Source organism: Staurois parvus, unplaced genomic scaffold, assembly GCF_062004578.1.
Source record: "Staurois parvus isolate SC_StPar_1 unplaced genomic scaffold, SC_StPar_1.0 ptg000299l, whole genome shotgun sequence".
Lineage (NCBI taxonomy): Eukaryota > Metazoa > Chordata > Amphibia > Anura > Ranidae > Staurois > Staurois parvus.
In genome coordinates, this window is record NW_028318095.1 from 10,806,983 (window position 1) to 10,825,091 (window position 18,109).

The window sequence follows — 18,109 nt, forward strand, 5'->3', positions numbered from 1 at the left end:
TAACCAATTACTTATATTAATCTTATTTATACATATATAATACAATTAAAAATATACATTAATCAGATCTCACCTCAAGACCAAGAACACGGTACATAAGCACTAGACATAAGCAAATCCTGACACATAGGGGGAGATTTACAAAAACTGCAGCACACAGAATCTGGTGCAACTATGCATGACTGCTGAGAAGCCCAGGTGCGTTTTGACCACTAACGTAACAAAAAACCTTGCCCCCCATAAAAACACAGAGGCTTATTAAGTTGGAACTAGGGCAAGGCCACAGCTTTATTGAACTTTCCAAAATGTAACAACATTCAAAGAAACCATATAACAATGCTAGTCACGGTTATACCGTGATCATCCATAACAAAAACACAAATAGTCTAAGAGGCCTATCTTCACTATCAGTGCCACACAGGCATTAAACTGACCCCAGAATTAAACTTGAGGGCATAGCCCATAAACCAATATCAATTGCTGGTAAGACAAAACTGCCAATAAAGCTGTGACGAAACTCACAACGGGTGAGTGGCAGGTCAACTCTTGTGACATCTCAATGTCCTCAGAGTAGTAGGATATGCCCCTGTTTAGCTTTTTTGTATAGTTCAGGCTCCACCTAGTTACCTCATGTCTTAATGGCCAATCCTAATGGAACCACTTAACCTCCCTGTTATAGGTTTATGCCCACATAGCTGTCAATCTTCCAGCAGCCAAGGCTTCCTTTCCCTAGGAGGAGGTAGGGGGTTCAAGGGGCCTTTATAGTAACCAGCTCCTATGTTTTATTGTCAAAGCCTAATTGAACAAGCTGAAGTTAGAAGCTGATTGGTTACTATGCAGAGCTGCAGCAGATTCTGTGTGCTACAGGTTTAGTAGATTTCCCCCATAGTACAGTAGAGCAATAACCAGTGTCAGAATGGTGAACTTCTGAATATCAGAAAGTGAATATAAAGATATTATCAGAAATGTGCCAGAAATAAAGTAGTATACTGGTATGTGGATACCTGGAAACTAGGGTGGAGGTGGAGGAGACCAACAACGTTTTGGGGACAACCCCTTTCTCAAGTCATATCCAACTGGGACAGTCTTTTTCATTAGTTAAGATTGTTGCAAGTTACAAGTTATAACACGACTTTGGCTATCCTAGGTAAAAGCTGCTTAAACATGAGCTTTCATTCATCAGATCTGAGCATGAGCGAGAGAGGTTGCAACAATTTTGACACTATACCCCCAAACTCTGCCATACATCACCAGCATTTAAATTAGTCAGCAGATTTACACTCTCTGAATTTCTGGATGTTGATGTTTATATTCTTCGCTGAACTGGTGACATCGGTTTTTGAACTAACCACACAGAAACAGGATTGCCTGTCAAGTAGCTATTGTGTTTCTTCACAGATCACCCCCTTAAATCTATTTCTATTGTTGAGGTTTGCTGTTTATTTGACAAGACCCCAAACCACAAAGAAACAATAAGGAAAAGTCTGCAATATTGTACACATTTACTTATTTATCACAGTTATTTATATAGCACCAACAATTTAGTATATTGTACATTCACATCAGTCCCTGCCCCCAAAGAGCTTACAATTTGAGGTAATTTTCTTTCATGAATAGATTTATATACCAAAGCCAATTCGGACAGGAGACAATTAACCTACCAGCATGTCTGGAGTATGGTAGGAAACCAAGATGCCTGAAGGACACAACACAGGTACAGGTAGAATATGCAAACTCCATGCAGGTTGCCTTGGTATACATAGATACCATTACCCTCTATGCTTTTCTGTGTGCCCTGGTCCAGAAAAATATAGACTTCACATTTTAGTCTTCTAGCTTTTCAAAAATCCATACTTTGTGTTTTGAATGGTCCAGCATTCAATCAATAGCCTAATGCACCCAAACCACACACAAAATGGAAACAAACTGCATGTGATTTTAAACCACCACAATGAAAAGGGGCCCTAATTCCTCCCCCTAGAGTATAGAAAATATCCCTCTGGTCTCATTTCATTCCACACCTTGTCTTTGTCAGTTGTAGATAATGTCACATTTAGGCCACCAAAGCTCTTCCTAAAGCAGGGATGACCTTTTGAGGCTCAGATCACTGAAGTGTTAAGTTAGATTTTTTTAATTCCAGCTGTGGTCAAAATAGAGTGGCGTAGAACAGGAAGGTGTTTCATTTTCAGGCCAGAGTTGTTGAGCGGGAATAAAATTGCAGCAAGTGAACTGATGAACGCGAGAAGGTGGGGGGGGGGGGTTATGGGTGACACAGCACATCACATCTTTCAGAAGAATCACAAACCCTCCTGCAGCCGTTCAGATAAATGATGACTACTGTGGTGGTGACATCTACATTTCAGCGCTTCTGGGAGTTTACGGTGACAGCAAGCAACTACTTAAAAGGTTGTTGTCGAATTCCACTCCAAAGGAGAATAATTTATTTCAGCACCACTGATAAAGCTGAACTGATTTGACCTGAGTGCTGAACTATTAACATTGCCACGCAGGAAAACAATAGAATGGAAACTTCACAGTATGGATAAGAAAAGGCTTTCTTGTACTCCGGATTTGTAGCACGATGGAATAGAATAAAAAAGAATATATATATCACTGTACCTCTATAGCGCTGTCTAGTTATACTACACCATCAGTTCATGTATTTTTGAAAGATCCTGGTTTTTTGGATTTCTTCAGCCATATACAGTATACTGTTAAATATTTATAATATTAATGTTTGAACTTTTAAGAGCCTTCCAGATATATAGTACATATAAAATAAAACAATGATTTGCTTGAGTTTGCCCTTTGTTATTAAATATACTGATAATACCACCCCCCACCTCACCTCCTCACTCTCTGCCCACATTGCCCACCTCCTAAACGACATATCAGACTGGATGTCGCTCCATTTTCTCAAACTTAACCTATCCAAAACTGAGCTCCTGGTCTTCCCCCCACTCCGTGCCCCCCCCATCCTCTCCATCACTACTAACAATGCCACCATCTCTCCCACCCCACACGCCAAAGTCCTGGGTGTCACCCTGGACTCCCACCTCTCCTTCCTACCCCACATCCAACTGCTATCTAGATCTTGCAGGCTCCACCTCTACAACATCTCCAAGATACGCACATTCCTCACCCCAGACACCACCAAACAACTCATACACTCCCTCATCATCTCACGCCTGGACTATTGCAATTCCCTTCTCACTGGCCTACCCAAACGAACGCTATCCCCACTCCAGTCGATCCTAAACTCAGCGGCTAGACTCATCCACCTCACCAACCGCTCCACATCTGCCTCCCCCCTCTGCCAATCCATTCATTGGCTCCCGATTGCCCAACGCATCAAATTCAAACTGCTAACTCTGACCTACAAAGCCATTCACAATGCCGCCCCAAACTACATAACTGACCTCATACCCAAATACTACCCTACCCGTGCCCTCTGCTCCTCACAGGACCTCCTACTCTCTAGCTCCCTGGTCTCCTCCTCCCACGCCCGATTGCAGGACTTCTCCAGGACTTCCACCATCCTCTGGAACTCCCTACCCCAATCCATCAATCTGTCGCCTACCCTCCTCACCTTCAGGCGCACCCTGAAAACCCTCCTCTTCAGGGAAGCCTACCCCAACCTCACCTAACACCCGACCTCACCTAACAACTAACCTCCTCCACTCCTCCCGCCACTCCATCCCCCACAGCCATCTCCTCCTGTGCCACCTTCCCCTCCCTCCTAGATTGTAAGCTCGAAAGAGCAGGGCCCTCGAACCCCTCGTGTATTGTATTGTACTGTCTTGTCTCATGTTCTGTCCCCCTTGCTACTGTACAGCGCTGAGCATACTCTTTGGCGCTATATAAATACTGTATAATAATAATAATAATAATAATAATAGAAAGTGTAACCCTCCATGAATTCACAGGCTTATATCAGGAAATAAAAAGCTGTCTCCAACACCACCCTTATTCTCCATATTGTAGACAACGAACTACTCATTAAGAGCACACTTACATTTTTACATGCATTTTTCTGATGTTTTCAGGCTTTTTCAGACTTTAGCATTTCTGTTTTAGCCAATGGTAAGCTAATGAGTTGAAAGAGGAGGAGCAAGCAATTGTGCACAAAACACAAGTTACATTTTTCAGGTGCTCTTGTTAAGTCTATAAGGGTCAAAAATGCATGTTCCAAAGAAGTTTATATATTTTATCAAACGTCAAGTGGCAAACTTCAAGTGACACTATGGGGTAGATTTACTAAAACTGGAGAGTACAAAAATGTGGTGTATCGGTGCAAAAAACAAGTAGCTTCAAGGGGTTTTTTTTGCCAAAGCTTAATGGAACAAGCTGAAGTTAGAAGCTGATTGGATACCATACACAGCTGCATCAGTGAGTCAATCTCCAGTTACAAAATCAATCCCTATGTTCAGGTGTAAATGGGCACCATTGAATGAACTGGGAACTTGATGCTGAGCATTGAAGGGTTTCGAGAAATGCATTTCTAATTGCTTTTGTGTTAATGTGATAGGTGTTTGTGCCAGTAGAACCTTCCTCTCGTCCAATGGTCTTGCTGAAAATCTGTTCACTTTTTAGGATAAATATTTAAAACCTTGTGTAAAGGCAATGTTGCAGCTCACAACTAAAGATATGCAAAGAATAATAGAATTTAAATTGAAATTGTGTCTTTTAGGAACCTTTGTTCGGTTTTCTAATCATTAGTGGGGTCAAATCAACATTCATTTTTTACCATGATGAGAAAAAGATTAGTAGGATGGAAATTTTTTTCTCAAACAGACAAATTTTTAACAGTTTGTGTGGTCCATTCATTCGAAAATCATATGTTAAAAGCAAACAACATTTTGAACTACTTTCAAATGACATTTATTAAGCCATCATATGTCAAATTTTAATTAAAATTTTCACAAAATTGGACAAAAGAAATAGCAATTCTGTGTCACACAACTTGATATTTTGTGCCTTTAGTAGCAATTTCTGGTCTTTTGTCTGAAAGTGTTGCTCTAATATATACTCATGATTGTGATTTTGATAGAGGAGCATACTAGGGATGAGATGGCTGAAAGTAGTGGTGGTGGGTGAAGACGCACTTTAAGCTGTCGTTAAAGTGGTTGTAAAGGCTGAAGGTTTTTTACCTTCATGCATTCTCTGCATGAAGATAAAAATCTTCTGTGTGCAACAGCTTCCCCAGCCCCCTCACTACTTACCTGATCCTTATCGTGATCCAGCAATGTGAATGACTGCCTCAGCAGCCCCTGGCCTCTGTCTCCTCATTGGCCAGTCAGCCAATGAGGAGAGGGGGGGCCAAGCCATGGCTCCGTGTGAATGGACACATGGAGCTGCTGGTGCCCCCATAGCAAGCTGCTTGCTGTTGGTGGCATCCAACAGGAGGGAGGGACCAGAAGAGCCTGCGGGGGACCAGAGAAGAGGAGGATCTAGGCTGCTCTGTGCAAAATCACTGCACACAGCAGATAAGTATAGGCATGTCTGTTATTTTAGAAAAAAACAATTAACCTTTAGAATCACTTTAAGCGTTCAAACAAATAGGACAATTTTTCAGAAGATTCCACAAAATGTTTCTCACCAAAAAAAAAAAAAAGATTGTAGCAAGCATTGTTTTTATATTGTCTTTACTGTTAAGAAGCAGATAATGCCCTGCAATCTTAACAATTACGAGGGGCGTTCAAGTCAAATCGGGACTTTTGAGTTTATATAATAAAATAACAAATTTGGAAACTGCATTTATTTTTTCATAATCCCCTGCTACATTTATACATTTATCCCAGAGTTTGACTAATGTCTGGAAAGCTTTGGCACAGAAAGATTTGTCTGTGCACTTGAGCCATCCTAGGATAGCCTGCTAAACTTCGTCATCATTGTGTTCACCATTCCCACAGAAAGATTTGTCTCCTGTGAAATGTCATGATAGGTTATGCATCGATTAGCCAGGATCGGGCCTTCCACACTCTGAATGTTCACAGGAATGACTGCTGTGGGCTTGGAACCACCATGGCCGAGATCATCACTGAAGGATGGACAGCCATCTTTGAAAGGTTTACACCATTCAAATGTCTTACTGCAGCTGAGCATCTCATCACCGTGCTGTGATGGAAGTCTCCTGTAGATATCCCAAGGTTTTACACCTTCGCTCACAAGAAACTTCAACACCACACACTGTTCCATGCACGCACTAACACAGTTCCCACTAGCTTTGTTAGCAGGCGTTAGACAGGCATTTGGGAAGCATTTTTAACGCTCCTCAAATGCCTATGAAAATTCTACACAGGGCAGCACACAGTGCTGTTCACACTGAAGCATTAGCGTTGCGGCAAAAATGACGCTTCATGTAGAGTCAGGAGGAGTTGAAGCCTCCCATTCAAGTCTGTGGTGAAGTTTCTCAAATGCCTGGCAGGAGTTTGTGGGGCATTTGTGAGGTGATTGCGAGGCATCTGCAGAGCATTAATAGCATTAAACTTCAATATAGGCGTTTGTGGTGCAGTTTTAACACTTGTCAAATGCTTCAAAAATGCGCATAGAGTGTTTAGGGAGCGTTTGAGGAGCGTTAAAAACACTTCCCAAATGCCTGTCTAATACCTGTCAAATGCTATAAGGGTGTTTTGCAAAAGTTAGAAATTAGTCAAGTGTGAACAAGCCCTAATGGCCTCTGGACTGGCCCTAGACATGTGCACCGCCTATCAGTAATAGGCAGGGGTGTCCCTAGGGTTGGTGTCACCCGGTGCAATAACACTTGGTGACACCCCCTCCGACGATCCCCGCAGAATGGATCAGATCTGCGGATTGAGCATAATGGATCGGACTCCGATCCATTATACTCCCCAATCTGCAGATCCGATCCATCCTGTGAGTATCATGGGCATGCAACCTATATGGGGTGACACCAGACCCGCTCCACGAAAAGATAATCTGTAAAGCAAGCCGACGATCAACGCAGGATGGATTGGATCTGCAGATTGGGGAGCATAATGGATCGGAGTCCGATCCATTATGCTCCCCAATCCGCGGATTCGATCCTTCCTGTGGGGATCGTCGGCTTGCTTTACAACTTACCTTTTTGTGGAGCGGGTCCAGTGTCACCCGTGCGGTAGGTATCATCCAGTGTGGCACCTGCCTAGGGACGCCCCTGATAATAGGACACACTTGCTACTTACTGCTGTGTGTAGTACCACCATGCTAGCATCCCTTTTTATACCTGTATTATACACTCGTATTTTTAGAGATTGATTTCCAACAAACCAGGAAATGCTGTCTACTTATATCACCCAGTGCTATCAGCTGTAAATGATCATGCTTGTCCTTAGAATGCTGCCACCCTTGACAAATGTTTGCTGCATTTTCAATGAATCTGCTAAAAAAAAAGTTGAGCTGTTGTTTTGTGCTGCCTATGAATGCAGATCCATAGATCACAATCTTCAACAAGGAACATAACATATAGAATAACTACAAGTGCATCCTCTGCTGATTTCAGGATACGTAATGCTCAGCAGCACGATCACCATCTCATGAACAGTCTATGTCTGAGCACTGCAGTAAAAGGAAACTATTTATAAAGAACAAACTGCTTCCTGCAATTCTTATTTGTTTTGCATCTCTTTTGTGTAAACTGAAATAGCTGTAATGTAGGAGCTTGGCTATTTAAACCTTCTAAAAAACAATCAGCAGGGGTCTATGGTAAACAACATCACTGACATAGCTTTTGAATGAGATGAAATGGGGGCTGGGTTGTAATATTTGTAGGTGGAGTTGACTTAATAGACTGTAATAAATTAAATGAAATTTACTGCATCACTTAACTTAATGAAATGTGTGTGCATATTTGATGGTAAATAATCTTATATTCATTGATATGTTTAATTATTTATTTCCTATCTCTGGTCTTTCACTGCCTTTACTTGTTACTACTAAGCATTCGTAGCATGTCTAATACTCTTGTTCTCTGTTGTGTAACATGGGACATCTGGACTATGAAGCAAGTTGTTTTTTTAAAGATCAAACAATAAAAGGCTGTAAATCATCGTATAGAAAAACAACGCATTCGCCTGGGGAAGATGTTGTTACTGTTTATGGCATTTCTATTAAAACATATCTAAGCTCATAAGCAAAAATAGAATATATTGCAGCTTACGAGTCCATAATTGTGGTGGCTGCATACGTTTTTACTTTTAAGGCTAAGAACCATTTCAGCAGGTACAGAAATTACCTGGTGATCCTGCCAGAAATGTGATGTCCTTGTTAATTTTTAAAAGCTTAAAAGACAGCACAAAGAACCTTATTTTTATTGTGTAAACTGCCAGTCCCATCAGCTCCTATGCAGCTATTAAAACACAGATTGTGTTTGAATAGCTGCATCTTTGGGCATGCTAGCCAAGAAATGACAGCTGTGGCCCAGAAGTGACATAATACATGTCACTTCAGGGGTCATAAGTTGCAGGAGGGCTTGGGGAACAGATGTTCCCCGAATTCTTTCTACTTTCACTGTGGGAGGGGGGTGCACTTAAAGTGCCCCATAAAAGTGATTGGGCTGAAAGCCCTACACTGGCTCTTAAAGCTGGTACCAAGCTGTGGGCTTGATTAAACCACTTGTCTACCATGCCGATCAATTGGGGAAGCCAAACTCCTGCAGTCACCAGGGAGAAAAGTGCAGGTTGCCAAAAGTGGTCATCCAAAGCAATGCATGTATAAAATCAAAGAAGCTCTGCACTCCCGTCAGTCTAGTGTAGACTTGAAAATGGCCTCATTGTCTCCTCCATGAGTCTACTCCAGAGCCACACCCCCTTACATGTTTCGATCTGCCCACCAGAGCTTAATCATAGGTTAGTGAAAATTTTCATTTTATTTAGATCACTTTCTTTTTCCTGTACCGCTTCATATTTTTCCTATCAGTGAGGTTTTTTTTTGTCCACACTCCCTTGGTCATCACACACTGTTCACTTTTTCTGCTTGTTTCCTTCAATGGCTGATGATGAATATATAGTCTTTATTTGCTTCTTGGCTGACTACCCTAAGATTAAGCTCCAGTAGGCAGAGTGACAAATGTTGGGTGTGTGGCTTTGGTGGAGACTCATGGGCTGAGGCTGTTTTCCAGTCTACACTAGATTGGCTACATGGGAGTGAGGCACTTCTTTGATTGTACACTTGTTTACCACACCATTTATAAATGTACCCTGATTAAGTGGCTGAAAAAAATTCCAGGTATGTCATTTTTTACAGTTACATTGGTCCAGCTTGGGCAGCCGCTGTGTATTGCAGCCACTCAGCACGGACCCAGAAGCTAGTGGAAACCACTGGTGTAGTGACGTTTACTACAGTGATTTCAGACTTCTAGAGGGATTACACAGGTATGATATGCATAGTTACATTATTTCAGACTGGACCAATGTAACCAAATAAAAATGCCATACCTGGCCGATCTTTGTAAAAGTCTTTAGCAATGGTAACTCCCATATTTCTAACGCAAAAGCTTTCCTTTAAATATAGGAAACTGAATGTTGTAAGGCTCATTCATCAAATACATGGTAAACATAGTCATCACTAATATTCTGTATGGACAATAACCTGTAAATACTCTCCCAAAGCTGCTTTCACACAGTCCTATATGATACATGCAGGAAGCGGTTCCCAGAAGTACAGCGGTGGATTTAGTATACACCGGACAGCGTGGCTCCAAACAGTTCATTTCCAGCATAAGAACTTCTTATATACATGTGAATAGCAGCACAAGTGAGGCACATCTCTCCCTGGAGCAGACAATGGCGCACTTACAATGTACAATACATCCTGTCATGTCACTAGGTGTTTTGTCATATAGTTGTAAATACCACGGGGAGGTTTTCTCAATGTGGTAATCCGAGTGCCATTTCCCGTGCAAGGGAAGTGTTTGCTGTGCTTTACCATGAACGGAAGATGTTAGACATGTTTTAAAAAGTGTGAAAGTTTGCAAGTGTTTTACTTTTCATAGATCACCGTACACTGTAACAAGATCGTGTCAAATAGTTCTACATATTTTTTCTGGGTTACTGTAAAATATTAAGCCAAATTCTACTGTGAGAAAAGAGACTTCGTTTTCCAAATTTTTGTTTCTCAATTAGATGTTCTCAGCCAATTACTGACAATTATTTCTGCCTGGGTTTAATGGGAAACGAAACTCTGGAAACTGCTAAAAAAAAAAAGCCAAGCAGGGAACAAAGAATGTCAGTATTGCCTGTGGTCCTTCTGTAGTTAATCTTTTCCCCATTACTGACATACCATGCCTTGTTCTGCACTGCATCTCGGTGTGGTGGCATCCACCTTGGTAGAGGCAGGGCTGTGCTTTCTCATATCAGAACATCCATCAAGTAGAACAGTGAGCAGCACAACTGTAATATCAACAAGTAAATCTTCCCTTATCTCCCATGATACTTCAAAGCATTCAGACATATTGGGGTTGATTTACTAAAAACAAATAGACTGTTAATTTTGCAAAGGAAATTGCACTTTGCAAGAAAATCTTTCCCAGAGCTTAGTGAATAAAGTTCTGTAGACTTCCATCATTCAATCCTGCGCAAGCAAAAACAGTGTTTTGTTTTTTTTTCCTTGCACCTGATTCTTTACAAAGTGAAGCTTCTCCTTATATGTTATGCTCTTGGGGAAAATCCTTTCCAAAGTGAATAGACTATGCAGTGTATTTTTAATAAATCAACTACATTGAGGTCTTTCACTGACATAAATGGCATTGAGCTTTTCACAGTCTACATTTGGTTTATCTCAGACTCTGCTCAGCTCTTCCATAGCCACTAATTGGTGGCTACCCAAAGACATAAAGTGCTTGTTTTACTAAAAGTGGATTGTATAAAATCTGGTGTATTATTGTGTGTGTATTATTATATGTATTATTAGGCTATTTCCTGCGCTGGCAGTGGTGTCCCTAGGGTTGGTGTCACCTGGAGCGGTAACACTTGGTGATACCCCCTTCGACGATCCCCGCAGGAAGGATCGGATCTGTGTATTGAGCATAATGGATCGGAGTCCGATCCATTATCCTCCCCAATCTGCAGATCCGATCCATCCTGCAGGGATCATAGACTTGCAACCTATACGGGGTTAACTGATCGCTCCACAAAAAGGTAGGTTTTAAAGCAAGCCCCCCCCCTCTCTCTCTCTCTCCCTTCTCTCCCTCTGTCCTCTTTCTCCCTCCCCTCTCTCTCTCCCCCCTACCTACTACATGAAGCTGCAGTGCTGTCACCAGGGGATTACACTGACCTGCTGCATACTCTGCCAGCACCTCCAGCTCTCCAACTTCAGCACCCGTGGCAGGGATGTGGACTCACCCCTCTGCTAAAACTCCGAGGAGGAGAGGTGTCTGAAGTGCCTGCCTCACTGTCCATCCCCTCAATGCTTGCTTATTTCAGAAGCGGCACATACAGGGACGGACTGAGCCCCTCATGGGGCCCTGTAGTGACCCAGAGCCCTCGGGCAGTGCCCAAATGGTCAGTCCACCACTGGTGGAGCGGGTCCGGTGTCACCCCGTGGAAAAGGTGTCACCCGGTGCGGCGCGCCCCCCCCCCCTGCACCTACCTAGGGATGCCCCTGTGCCCTGGTCAAATGTGTTTCATTTATTTAAGGTGGAAATGTTTGATTTTGGACTCTGTGGGGCTGATTTACTAAAACTAGAGAGTGCAAAATCTGGTGCAGCTATGCACGGTAGCCAATCAGCATCTAACTTCAGCTTGTTCAAATAAGCTTTAATTTAAAAAAAAAACAAAACAAAACCAAAATACTGGAAGCTGATTGGTTTCTATGCAGAGCTGCACTGAATTTTGCACTTTACAATTTTAGTAAATGAACCCCAAAGTCTGTTAATACAATTTAAAATATCTTGCCCACTTTTTAATGTCAACCCGTTCTAAAGTATATAATATAGTTTTATTTATAGTGGTCATCTGCCATCAAGCTAAACTCCTCCGAGTGGGAATAAAGACACAGCCTTTACCTAATTCTAGGTTGCATACTGATTCTGGGACACACACTTCTTAACAGGTGTTACAATGACCCCCAGTCACACTGTGAAGTCAGACAATGGCAGAAACCAACTGAGCCCCACAGACATCTGTTTAGTTTTCATGTTCACTGTATAAATAGTTGGTGTCATCAATGTTTATAAATCTACAAAGGTAATTGAATGTTTTTTTTTGTAAATATCATTAATTACTATCATTATATTTGTATTTTTCATTTTTGCTTTCAGCCTGTCGCCCAGGATTTTACAAAGCAGTTACTGGAAACCTTAAATGTGCCAAATGCCCCCCACACAGCTTCACTCAGGAAGAGGGCTCCACACATTGTTTTTGTGAGAAGAATTATTACCGCGCTGATAAAGACCCTCCGTCTATGGCATGTACAAGTAAGCATCCTTTACAGCATGACAGTAAAACGCTATAATGCCCACTGTGTTAATATATAGAAAAGTGTTTATTTTCTTACCATACCTTATATTTATGTATGCCCCATCATCCCCCAGCATTTTGAAAGAAAAGAATGCTTGATGTGTCTAAATGCACGCTAACGCTACACCCACCAAGCACGTGGGCAGTAATTAATTTCATTGGCTAGAATAATAATTTATTCTGGCCATTGAAATGAATTACCTCTCAAGTGTTTATTGTGCCTAGCGTTAATGCTCATTTAGACGTGTTTACGTGCGTCAAGTGATTTTTCTGCCAAAACGGTGCTGCTCCAGGATGCTCTGACAGTGTTTTTTTTTCTGCCTCTAAACACCCCTACCTCTAAATGCCTTTAATTGCCTATGTGTGCATGGACACCTAGGCTAACATAGAGGGACACAAAAAAAACTTACTGTGTTCAACCGAGCCGAACCCGATGTCTGTGTGCAATAGGCGATGCTGAGGTAAAAGGCGCTCGTATGCCATACATTTCCAACTATAAAGGATGTACCAGAAAAAATAAATATTTTAAGGCCTCATGCATATAGAGTGTTAAAAACGCTGCTTTTAAGGGAATCTCCAATTTTTTTTTCTGCCTCTAAACATCCCTCCATGTTCAACAAGAAAGTAATTACTAGTACTCGTCCTTGGTCTTCTGAATCTCCCTTATTAAACAATATATTAAAAATCACAGATGAAACAGTGTTGACGCATTTCAGCCAAGAATGGCCTTACTCAAGCCCAAGGATGAGTGCCAATACTTACTTTCTAGTTGAACATGGAGGGATGTTTAGAGGCAGAAAAAAATGCTAGATGCCCCTAAAAGCAGTGCGCATAAAGCTTTAAACCATTTATTTTTTGCATCATGTGACACTTTCCAATTAAATTCTGACATGTTCTTTATGCAGCTGTGTATGTTGTCCCATAGACAACAATGCACCTATGTTCAGATCTGTAGAAAAAATGCTAAACAGATAGAAATATGGCATTTCAGCACCTTTCAGCAGCCCACTGGGCAGGCTATGTCACCAAAGCCCTCCAGGTAGTTTTCTGGGTCGAATTGCAAGATCTTATGAAATTTCACAAAATCTTGCAAGATCTTGAGCTTTAGCCATGTGAGTGTCAGCTGGCATAACGTTCACATTGCTAACACTGTATATAAACAAACTACACCAAATCTCATATGGCAAGTGACCTGCCACTTGAAGCCAGCCTCTGATAACCACTTTTTGACCACCCTATTGCAGATGTACTGCTACAGGGCAGCCGTTCTGTGCAAATCGCATATACATACATGATTTTGTACTTCCTGATGTGGGGGTGGGGGGGGGGGGTTGCACACCGCTTTTGCTGTGACTAGTCACAGCAGAAGCCGATCAACGGATTCCTGGCCGATGGATGATCAGCGAGGAGAGCGACAGGACACAGCTCTGCCTATGTAAACAAGGCAGAGCTGTGTCTTGTCAGCTGCGATCTGCTGCAGGGAATACAATCCAGAAGATTGCCGAGTAAAATCACCACACTGTGTACACAAAAACACTGGTTTGGCACACAGTTAGCCCTTTGATCAACCTAGATGATTAACCCCTTCCCAGACAGTGTCATTAATACAATGACTGTGTATATTTTTAGCACTGATCATTGTATTAGTATCACTGGTTCCCACAAAGTGTCAGCTAGTGTCAGACTTTTCGCAGCAATATCAAAGTTCCACTGTAAGTCGCTGATAACCGCCATTACTAGTATAAAAAAAATCCATTATATATACACAATAGTTTGTTGTTTTGTACCAAAAATGTGTAGCAGAATACATATTTTCCTAAACTTATGAAGAAATTAGGTTTTTCATTTTTTTTTAGATTTTTTTTTTCAAAATTGTCATCTTTTTTTGTTTATAGCGCAGCAAATAAAAAACCCAGAGGTGATCAAATACCACCAAAAGAAATATCTATTTGTGGTAAAAAATTACACAAATGTAATTTGTGTTAAAATAACACAATAAATTAACACAATAATTTCAATTGTCAGTTAAAATAATGCAGTTCAGTATAGCAAAAATGGCCTGGTCATGAAGAGGGGTAAATCTTCTGGAGGGCAAGTGGATGTTTTTTTTCAATTACATTTTTTTTTAGACCAAAACAGTAGCCTATCGTTGATTTATATGGGTCATTGTTTTATACCTGTGATTCCAGGGGACAGAAATATGCTTGTACAGTGTATGCCCCTCTGTGTCTGTGTGAGCCTTAACATTTACATGCATACCGTGTACATTGGTAGCACAAATGTTTATGTGCGTACAGTGTTAAATAATACAAAATAAAAAGAAAGGGGTTCACAAGCCTTGCCCATTACTTTGATAAAAGTGTTTTAGCAATTAAATATATCAGATGTATATTCACAGACGGCCATATTTTACAAGCATATCATGACCAACACTGGCCCATGGTCAGGAGTACTGCACAAGTCCCTCATACCAGAAAACGCTCAAAGAGTGGCTGATGCATTTCGAGGGAGTATTCTCTCATCCTCAATCAGCAATTCTTTGAGTGTATTCTGGTATGAGGGACTCACGCAGTACTACAGACCATGGGCCGTTGTTGGTCATGATATGTTTGTGAAATTTTTACGTTTGTGAGTATACATCTGATATATTTTATTAATAAACCACTTTTATCAAGGTAATGCACAAGGCTTGTGTGCCCCTTTCTTTTTCTTATTTTGTTGTGTTTTTCTGGGCTTCCCCAGCCCCTAGGGCAGTGGTGGCGAACCTAAGGCACGCGTGCCGCAGCTGGGCTCACGGGGGCCTCTTTGTCGCCAAGTCGCCCCAGCACCACCCCACCAGCCAAGCATCGGATATAACAGCGCACATAGGGGCCATGCGCATGCTTGGAAAGGTATAGCGATGCCAGGCGATGACGTCACGAGCCGCGAATCGTCCGAGCTTTCACATGGCCGGTCAGTGCACTGCCAAAGATATATATATATTGGACTGGCTGTGACTTTTAATACATCTGTTTTTATTAACACACAATATTAGCTTGTGCTGGTGGACAGTGGAACATTGCCCCCTTGTGCTGGTGGCCAGTGGCACTTTACCCCTTTTGCTGGTGGCCAGTGGAACCTTTCCCCCTTGTGCTGGTGGCCAGTGGCACTTTGCTCCCTTGTGCTGGTGGTTAGTGGAACATTGCCCCCTTGTGCTGGTGGCCGGTGTAACTTTGCTCCCTTGTGCTGGTGTCCAGTGGCACTTTGCTCCCTTGTGCTGGTGGCCAGTGGCAATTTGCCCCCTTGTTCTGGTGGCCAGTGGCACTTTGCCCCCTTGTGCTGGTGGCCAGTGTAATCTTTCCCCCTTGTGCTGGTGGTCAGTGAAACTTTGGCCCCTTGTGCTGATTGTCAGTAGAAGTTTGCCCCCTTATGCTGGTGGTTATTGGAACTTTGCCCCCTTGCGCTGGTGGTCAGTGGAACATTGACCCCTTGCACTGGTGGTTAGTGGAACATTGCCCTCTTGTGCTGGTGGCCAGTGGCAATTTGCCCCCTTGTGCTGGTGGCCAGTGTAATCTTTCCTCCTTGTGCTGGTGGTCAGTGAAACTTTGGCCCCTTGTGCTGGTGGTCAGTGGAACTTTGCCCCCTTGTGCTGGTGGTTAGTGGAACATTGCCCCCTTGCTCTGGTTGTCAGTGGAACTTTGCCCCCTTGGGCTGATGATCAGTGGAACTTTTTCCCCTTTGGCTGGTGGTCAGTGGATCTTTGCCCTCTTGTGTTGGTGGTCAGTGGAACTTTGTCCCCTTGTGTTGGTGGTCTGTGGAACTTTGTCCCCTTGTGCTGGTGGTCAGTGGAACATTGCCCTCTAGTGCTGGTGGTCAGTGGAACATTGCCCTCTAGTGCTGGTGGTCAGTGGGACTTTGCCCCCTTTGCGCTGGTGGTCAGTGGAACATTGCCCTCTTTGCACTGGTGGTCAGTGGAACATTGCCTTCTTTGCGCTGGGTGGTCAGCAAATTCAGGTTTAATTTAAGCATTAAATACTGTCCATACCCAGTATGGCGGATGCACTCCAGATTATGGGATTGTGTGCAGCTGTGTGCATGAGCCCATATAAAAAACATACAGCTCCGTTCAAAACCTTTAAAAATATATGCTATTTAAAGTTTTTGAAAAAAAAGGCTTTTTAATATATATATATATATATATTTTTTTACTCTTCCTCTTATTAAAAAACAAGCATACCTGACAAATGAAATACAAAGTATACTCTTCCCAGTACATAGCAGATAACCTTCCTCAAATGTCCCATGCAAATACTGACTGCTCTGAGAGTCCATATTTGCATTTTTCTTGGATGACCCAGACATAATGCTGTGTTTCTTCACATTAAGGTTACTTATCTACCTGTCTGCCTCTGTACAATGAGCTGCCGTACAAGCGCAGCTCATTGTGCAAAATTTGGCAATGCGAAGCTGACTGAACTCCAACACCTGCGCAGGAGTGATGTCATCTCAGCACAACCAATGAAAGCAGTCGGCGGTCGATACCTGGAAGGCGGCCGATCGAAGTTGTTAGAGGCCTGCGGGGAGCTCTGGGACACCGCCCATTGAACTGAACGTAAGTATAGTATAGTCCACTGTAGCTCAGCATACCTACCAACAATTTTATCTTAAATCAATAAATGTTAAAGTGAAACTTCAGCCATTCATTTTTCATAGTTAGTATAGAGTGGGAAGAAATGGAACCTTTTATTGACTGCGGGTAAATTTAACATGTTAGACAAAAGGAACTTGTGCTTTGCTCAAATTTGCTTTAAAGAGTAATTCCACTTGTTGAAAAAAAAACAAAAACATTCTGATCTGGGTGATGAATGTACATTGCAAGGATTTTACCAAGCTTCGTTGCAGATTCCTACCTCTTGCTATTCTAAAGAAATAACTGTTTGTCTGTGTCCATATTCAGAATGATTCTGTATGAGAGAGATTTTATAATTACCAGTCAGCTGCAGCACCTGCGAGGCTCTAATGAGGAAAATGGCAGGGTCTGCATCCCTTTAGACTTGATTTCCTATTGGGATTATCTCGCCAAAAATGATATATTTGTTGCAGCGGATGTCAAAAATCTGATTTGTATCTCAGTGCAGACTTCTGGGAAAATCATTAAGCCAATCACACAAGTAGGAAATTAAATTTCTGGGGGGCTTGCTGTACACCATTTGTGTACAGAACAACTCCAATTTGCCATTTTTCATTGCATTTTACAGAAAACTGCAGCACTGCAGATTGAGAAGGAAAGGTAATTTTTAATAACATTCAATTACAATATGCCTTGAGTTGCAATTGTACATGCTATATTATTTTTTTTTCCCATTGCTTTTCCCCACAAAAATGGAGTTACCCTTTAAATTGACCCTGTTGCTAAAATTAATCTGTAAATTAAAGGGTTTCCTGTTAAGAAGATGATTTACCTCTATTGCCACGTTACCAACCACCAACTCCTCAGAAACTGACACATTTGGGAGTGTCAGATTCCTTATCCTTTACTGCTGCCAAAGCCGTCACTTTGTTTCTATCACCAATAGACACAGGACTACTATAGCTAATGTTTATACTGTACAACATACAGTGCTACTCAAAAATATATAGAAAAACGAATAATTCATACCATAATAAATACCAAC

General features: G+C 42.0%; 1 protein-coding gene across 2 annotated transcripts in view; it reads left to right on the plus strand.

Annotated features, from left to right (window-relative positions):
- The window catches only part of EPHA3 (EPH receptor A3), a 544,240-nt gene that overhangs the window by 324,919 nt on the left and 201,212 nt on the right, over window positions 1-18,109 (plus strand). For both annotated transcript variants that reach the window (XM_089682929.1, XM_089682930.1), the window contains exon 4: window positions 12,257-12,412. In XM_089682929.1, the coding sequence (XP_089539055.1) occupies window positions 12,257-12,412 (156 nt within the window). The remainder of the gene's footprint in view (window positions 1-12,256; window positions 12,413-18,109) is intronic.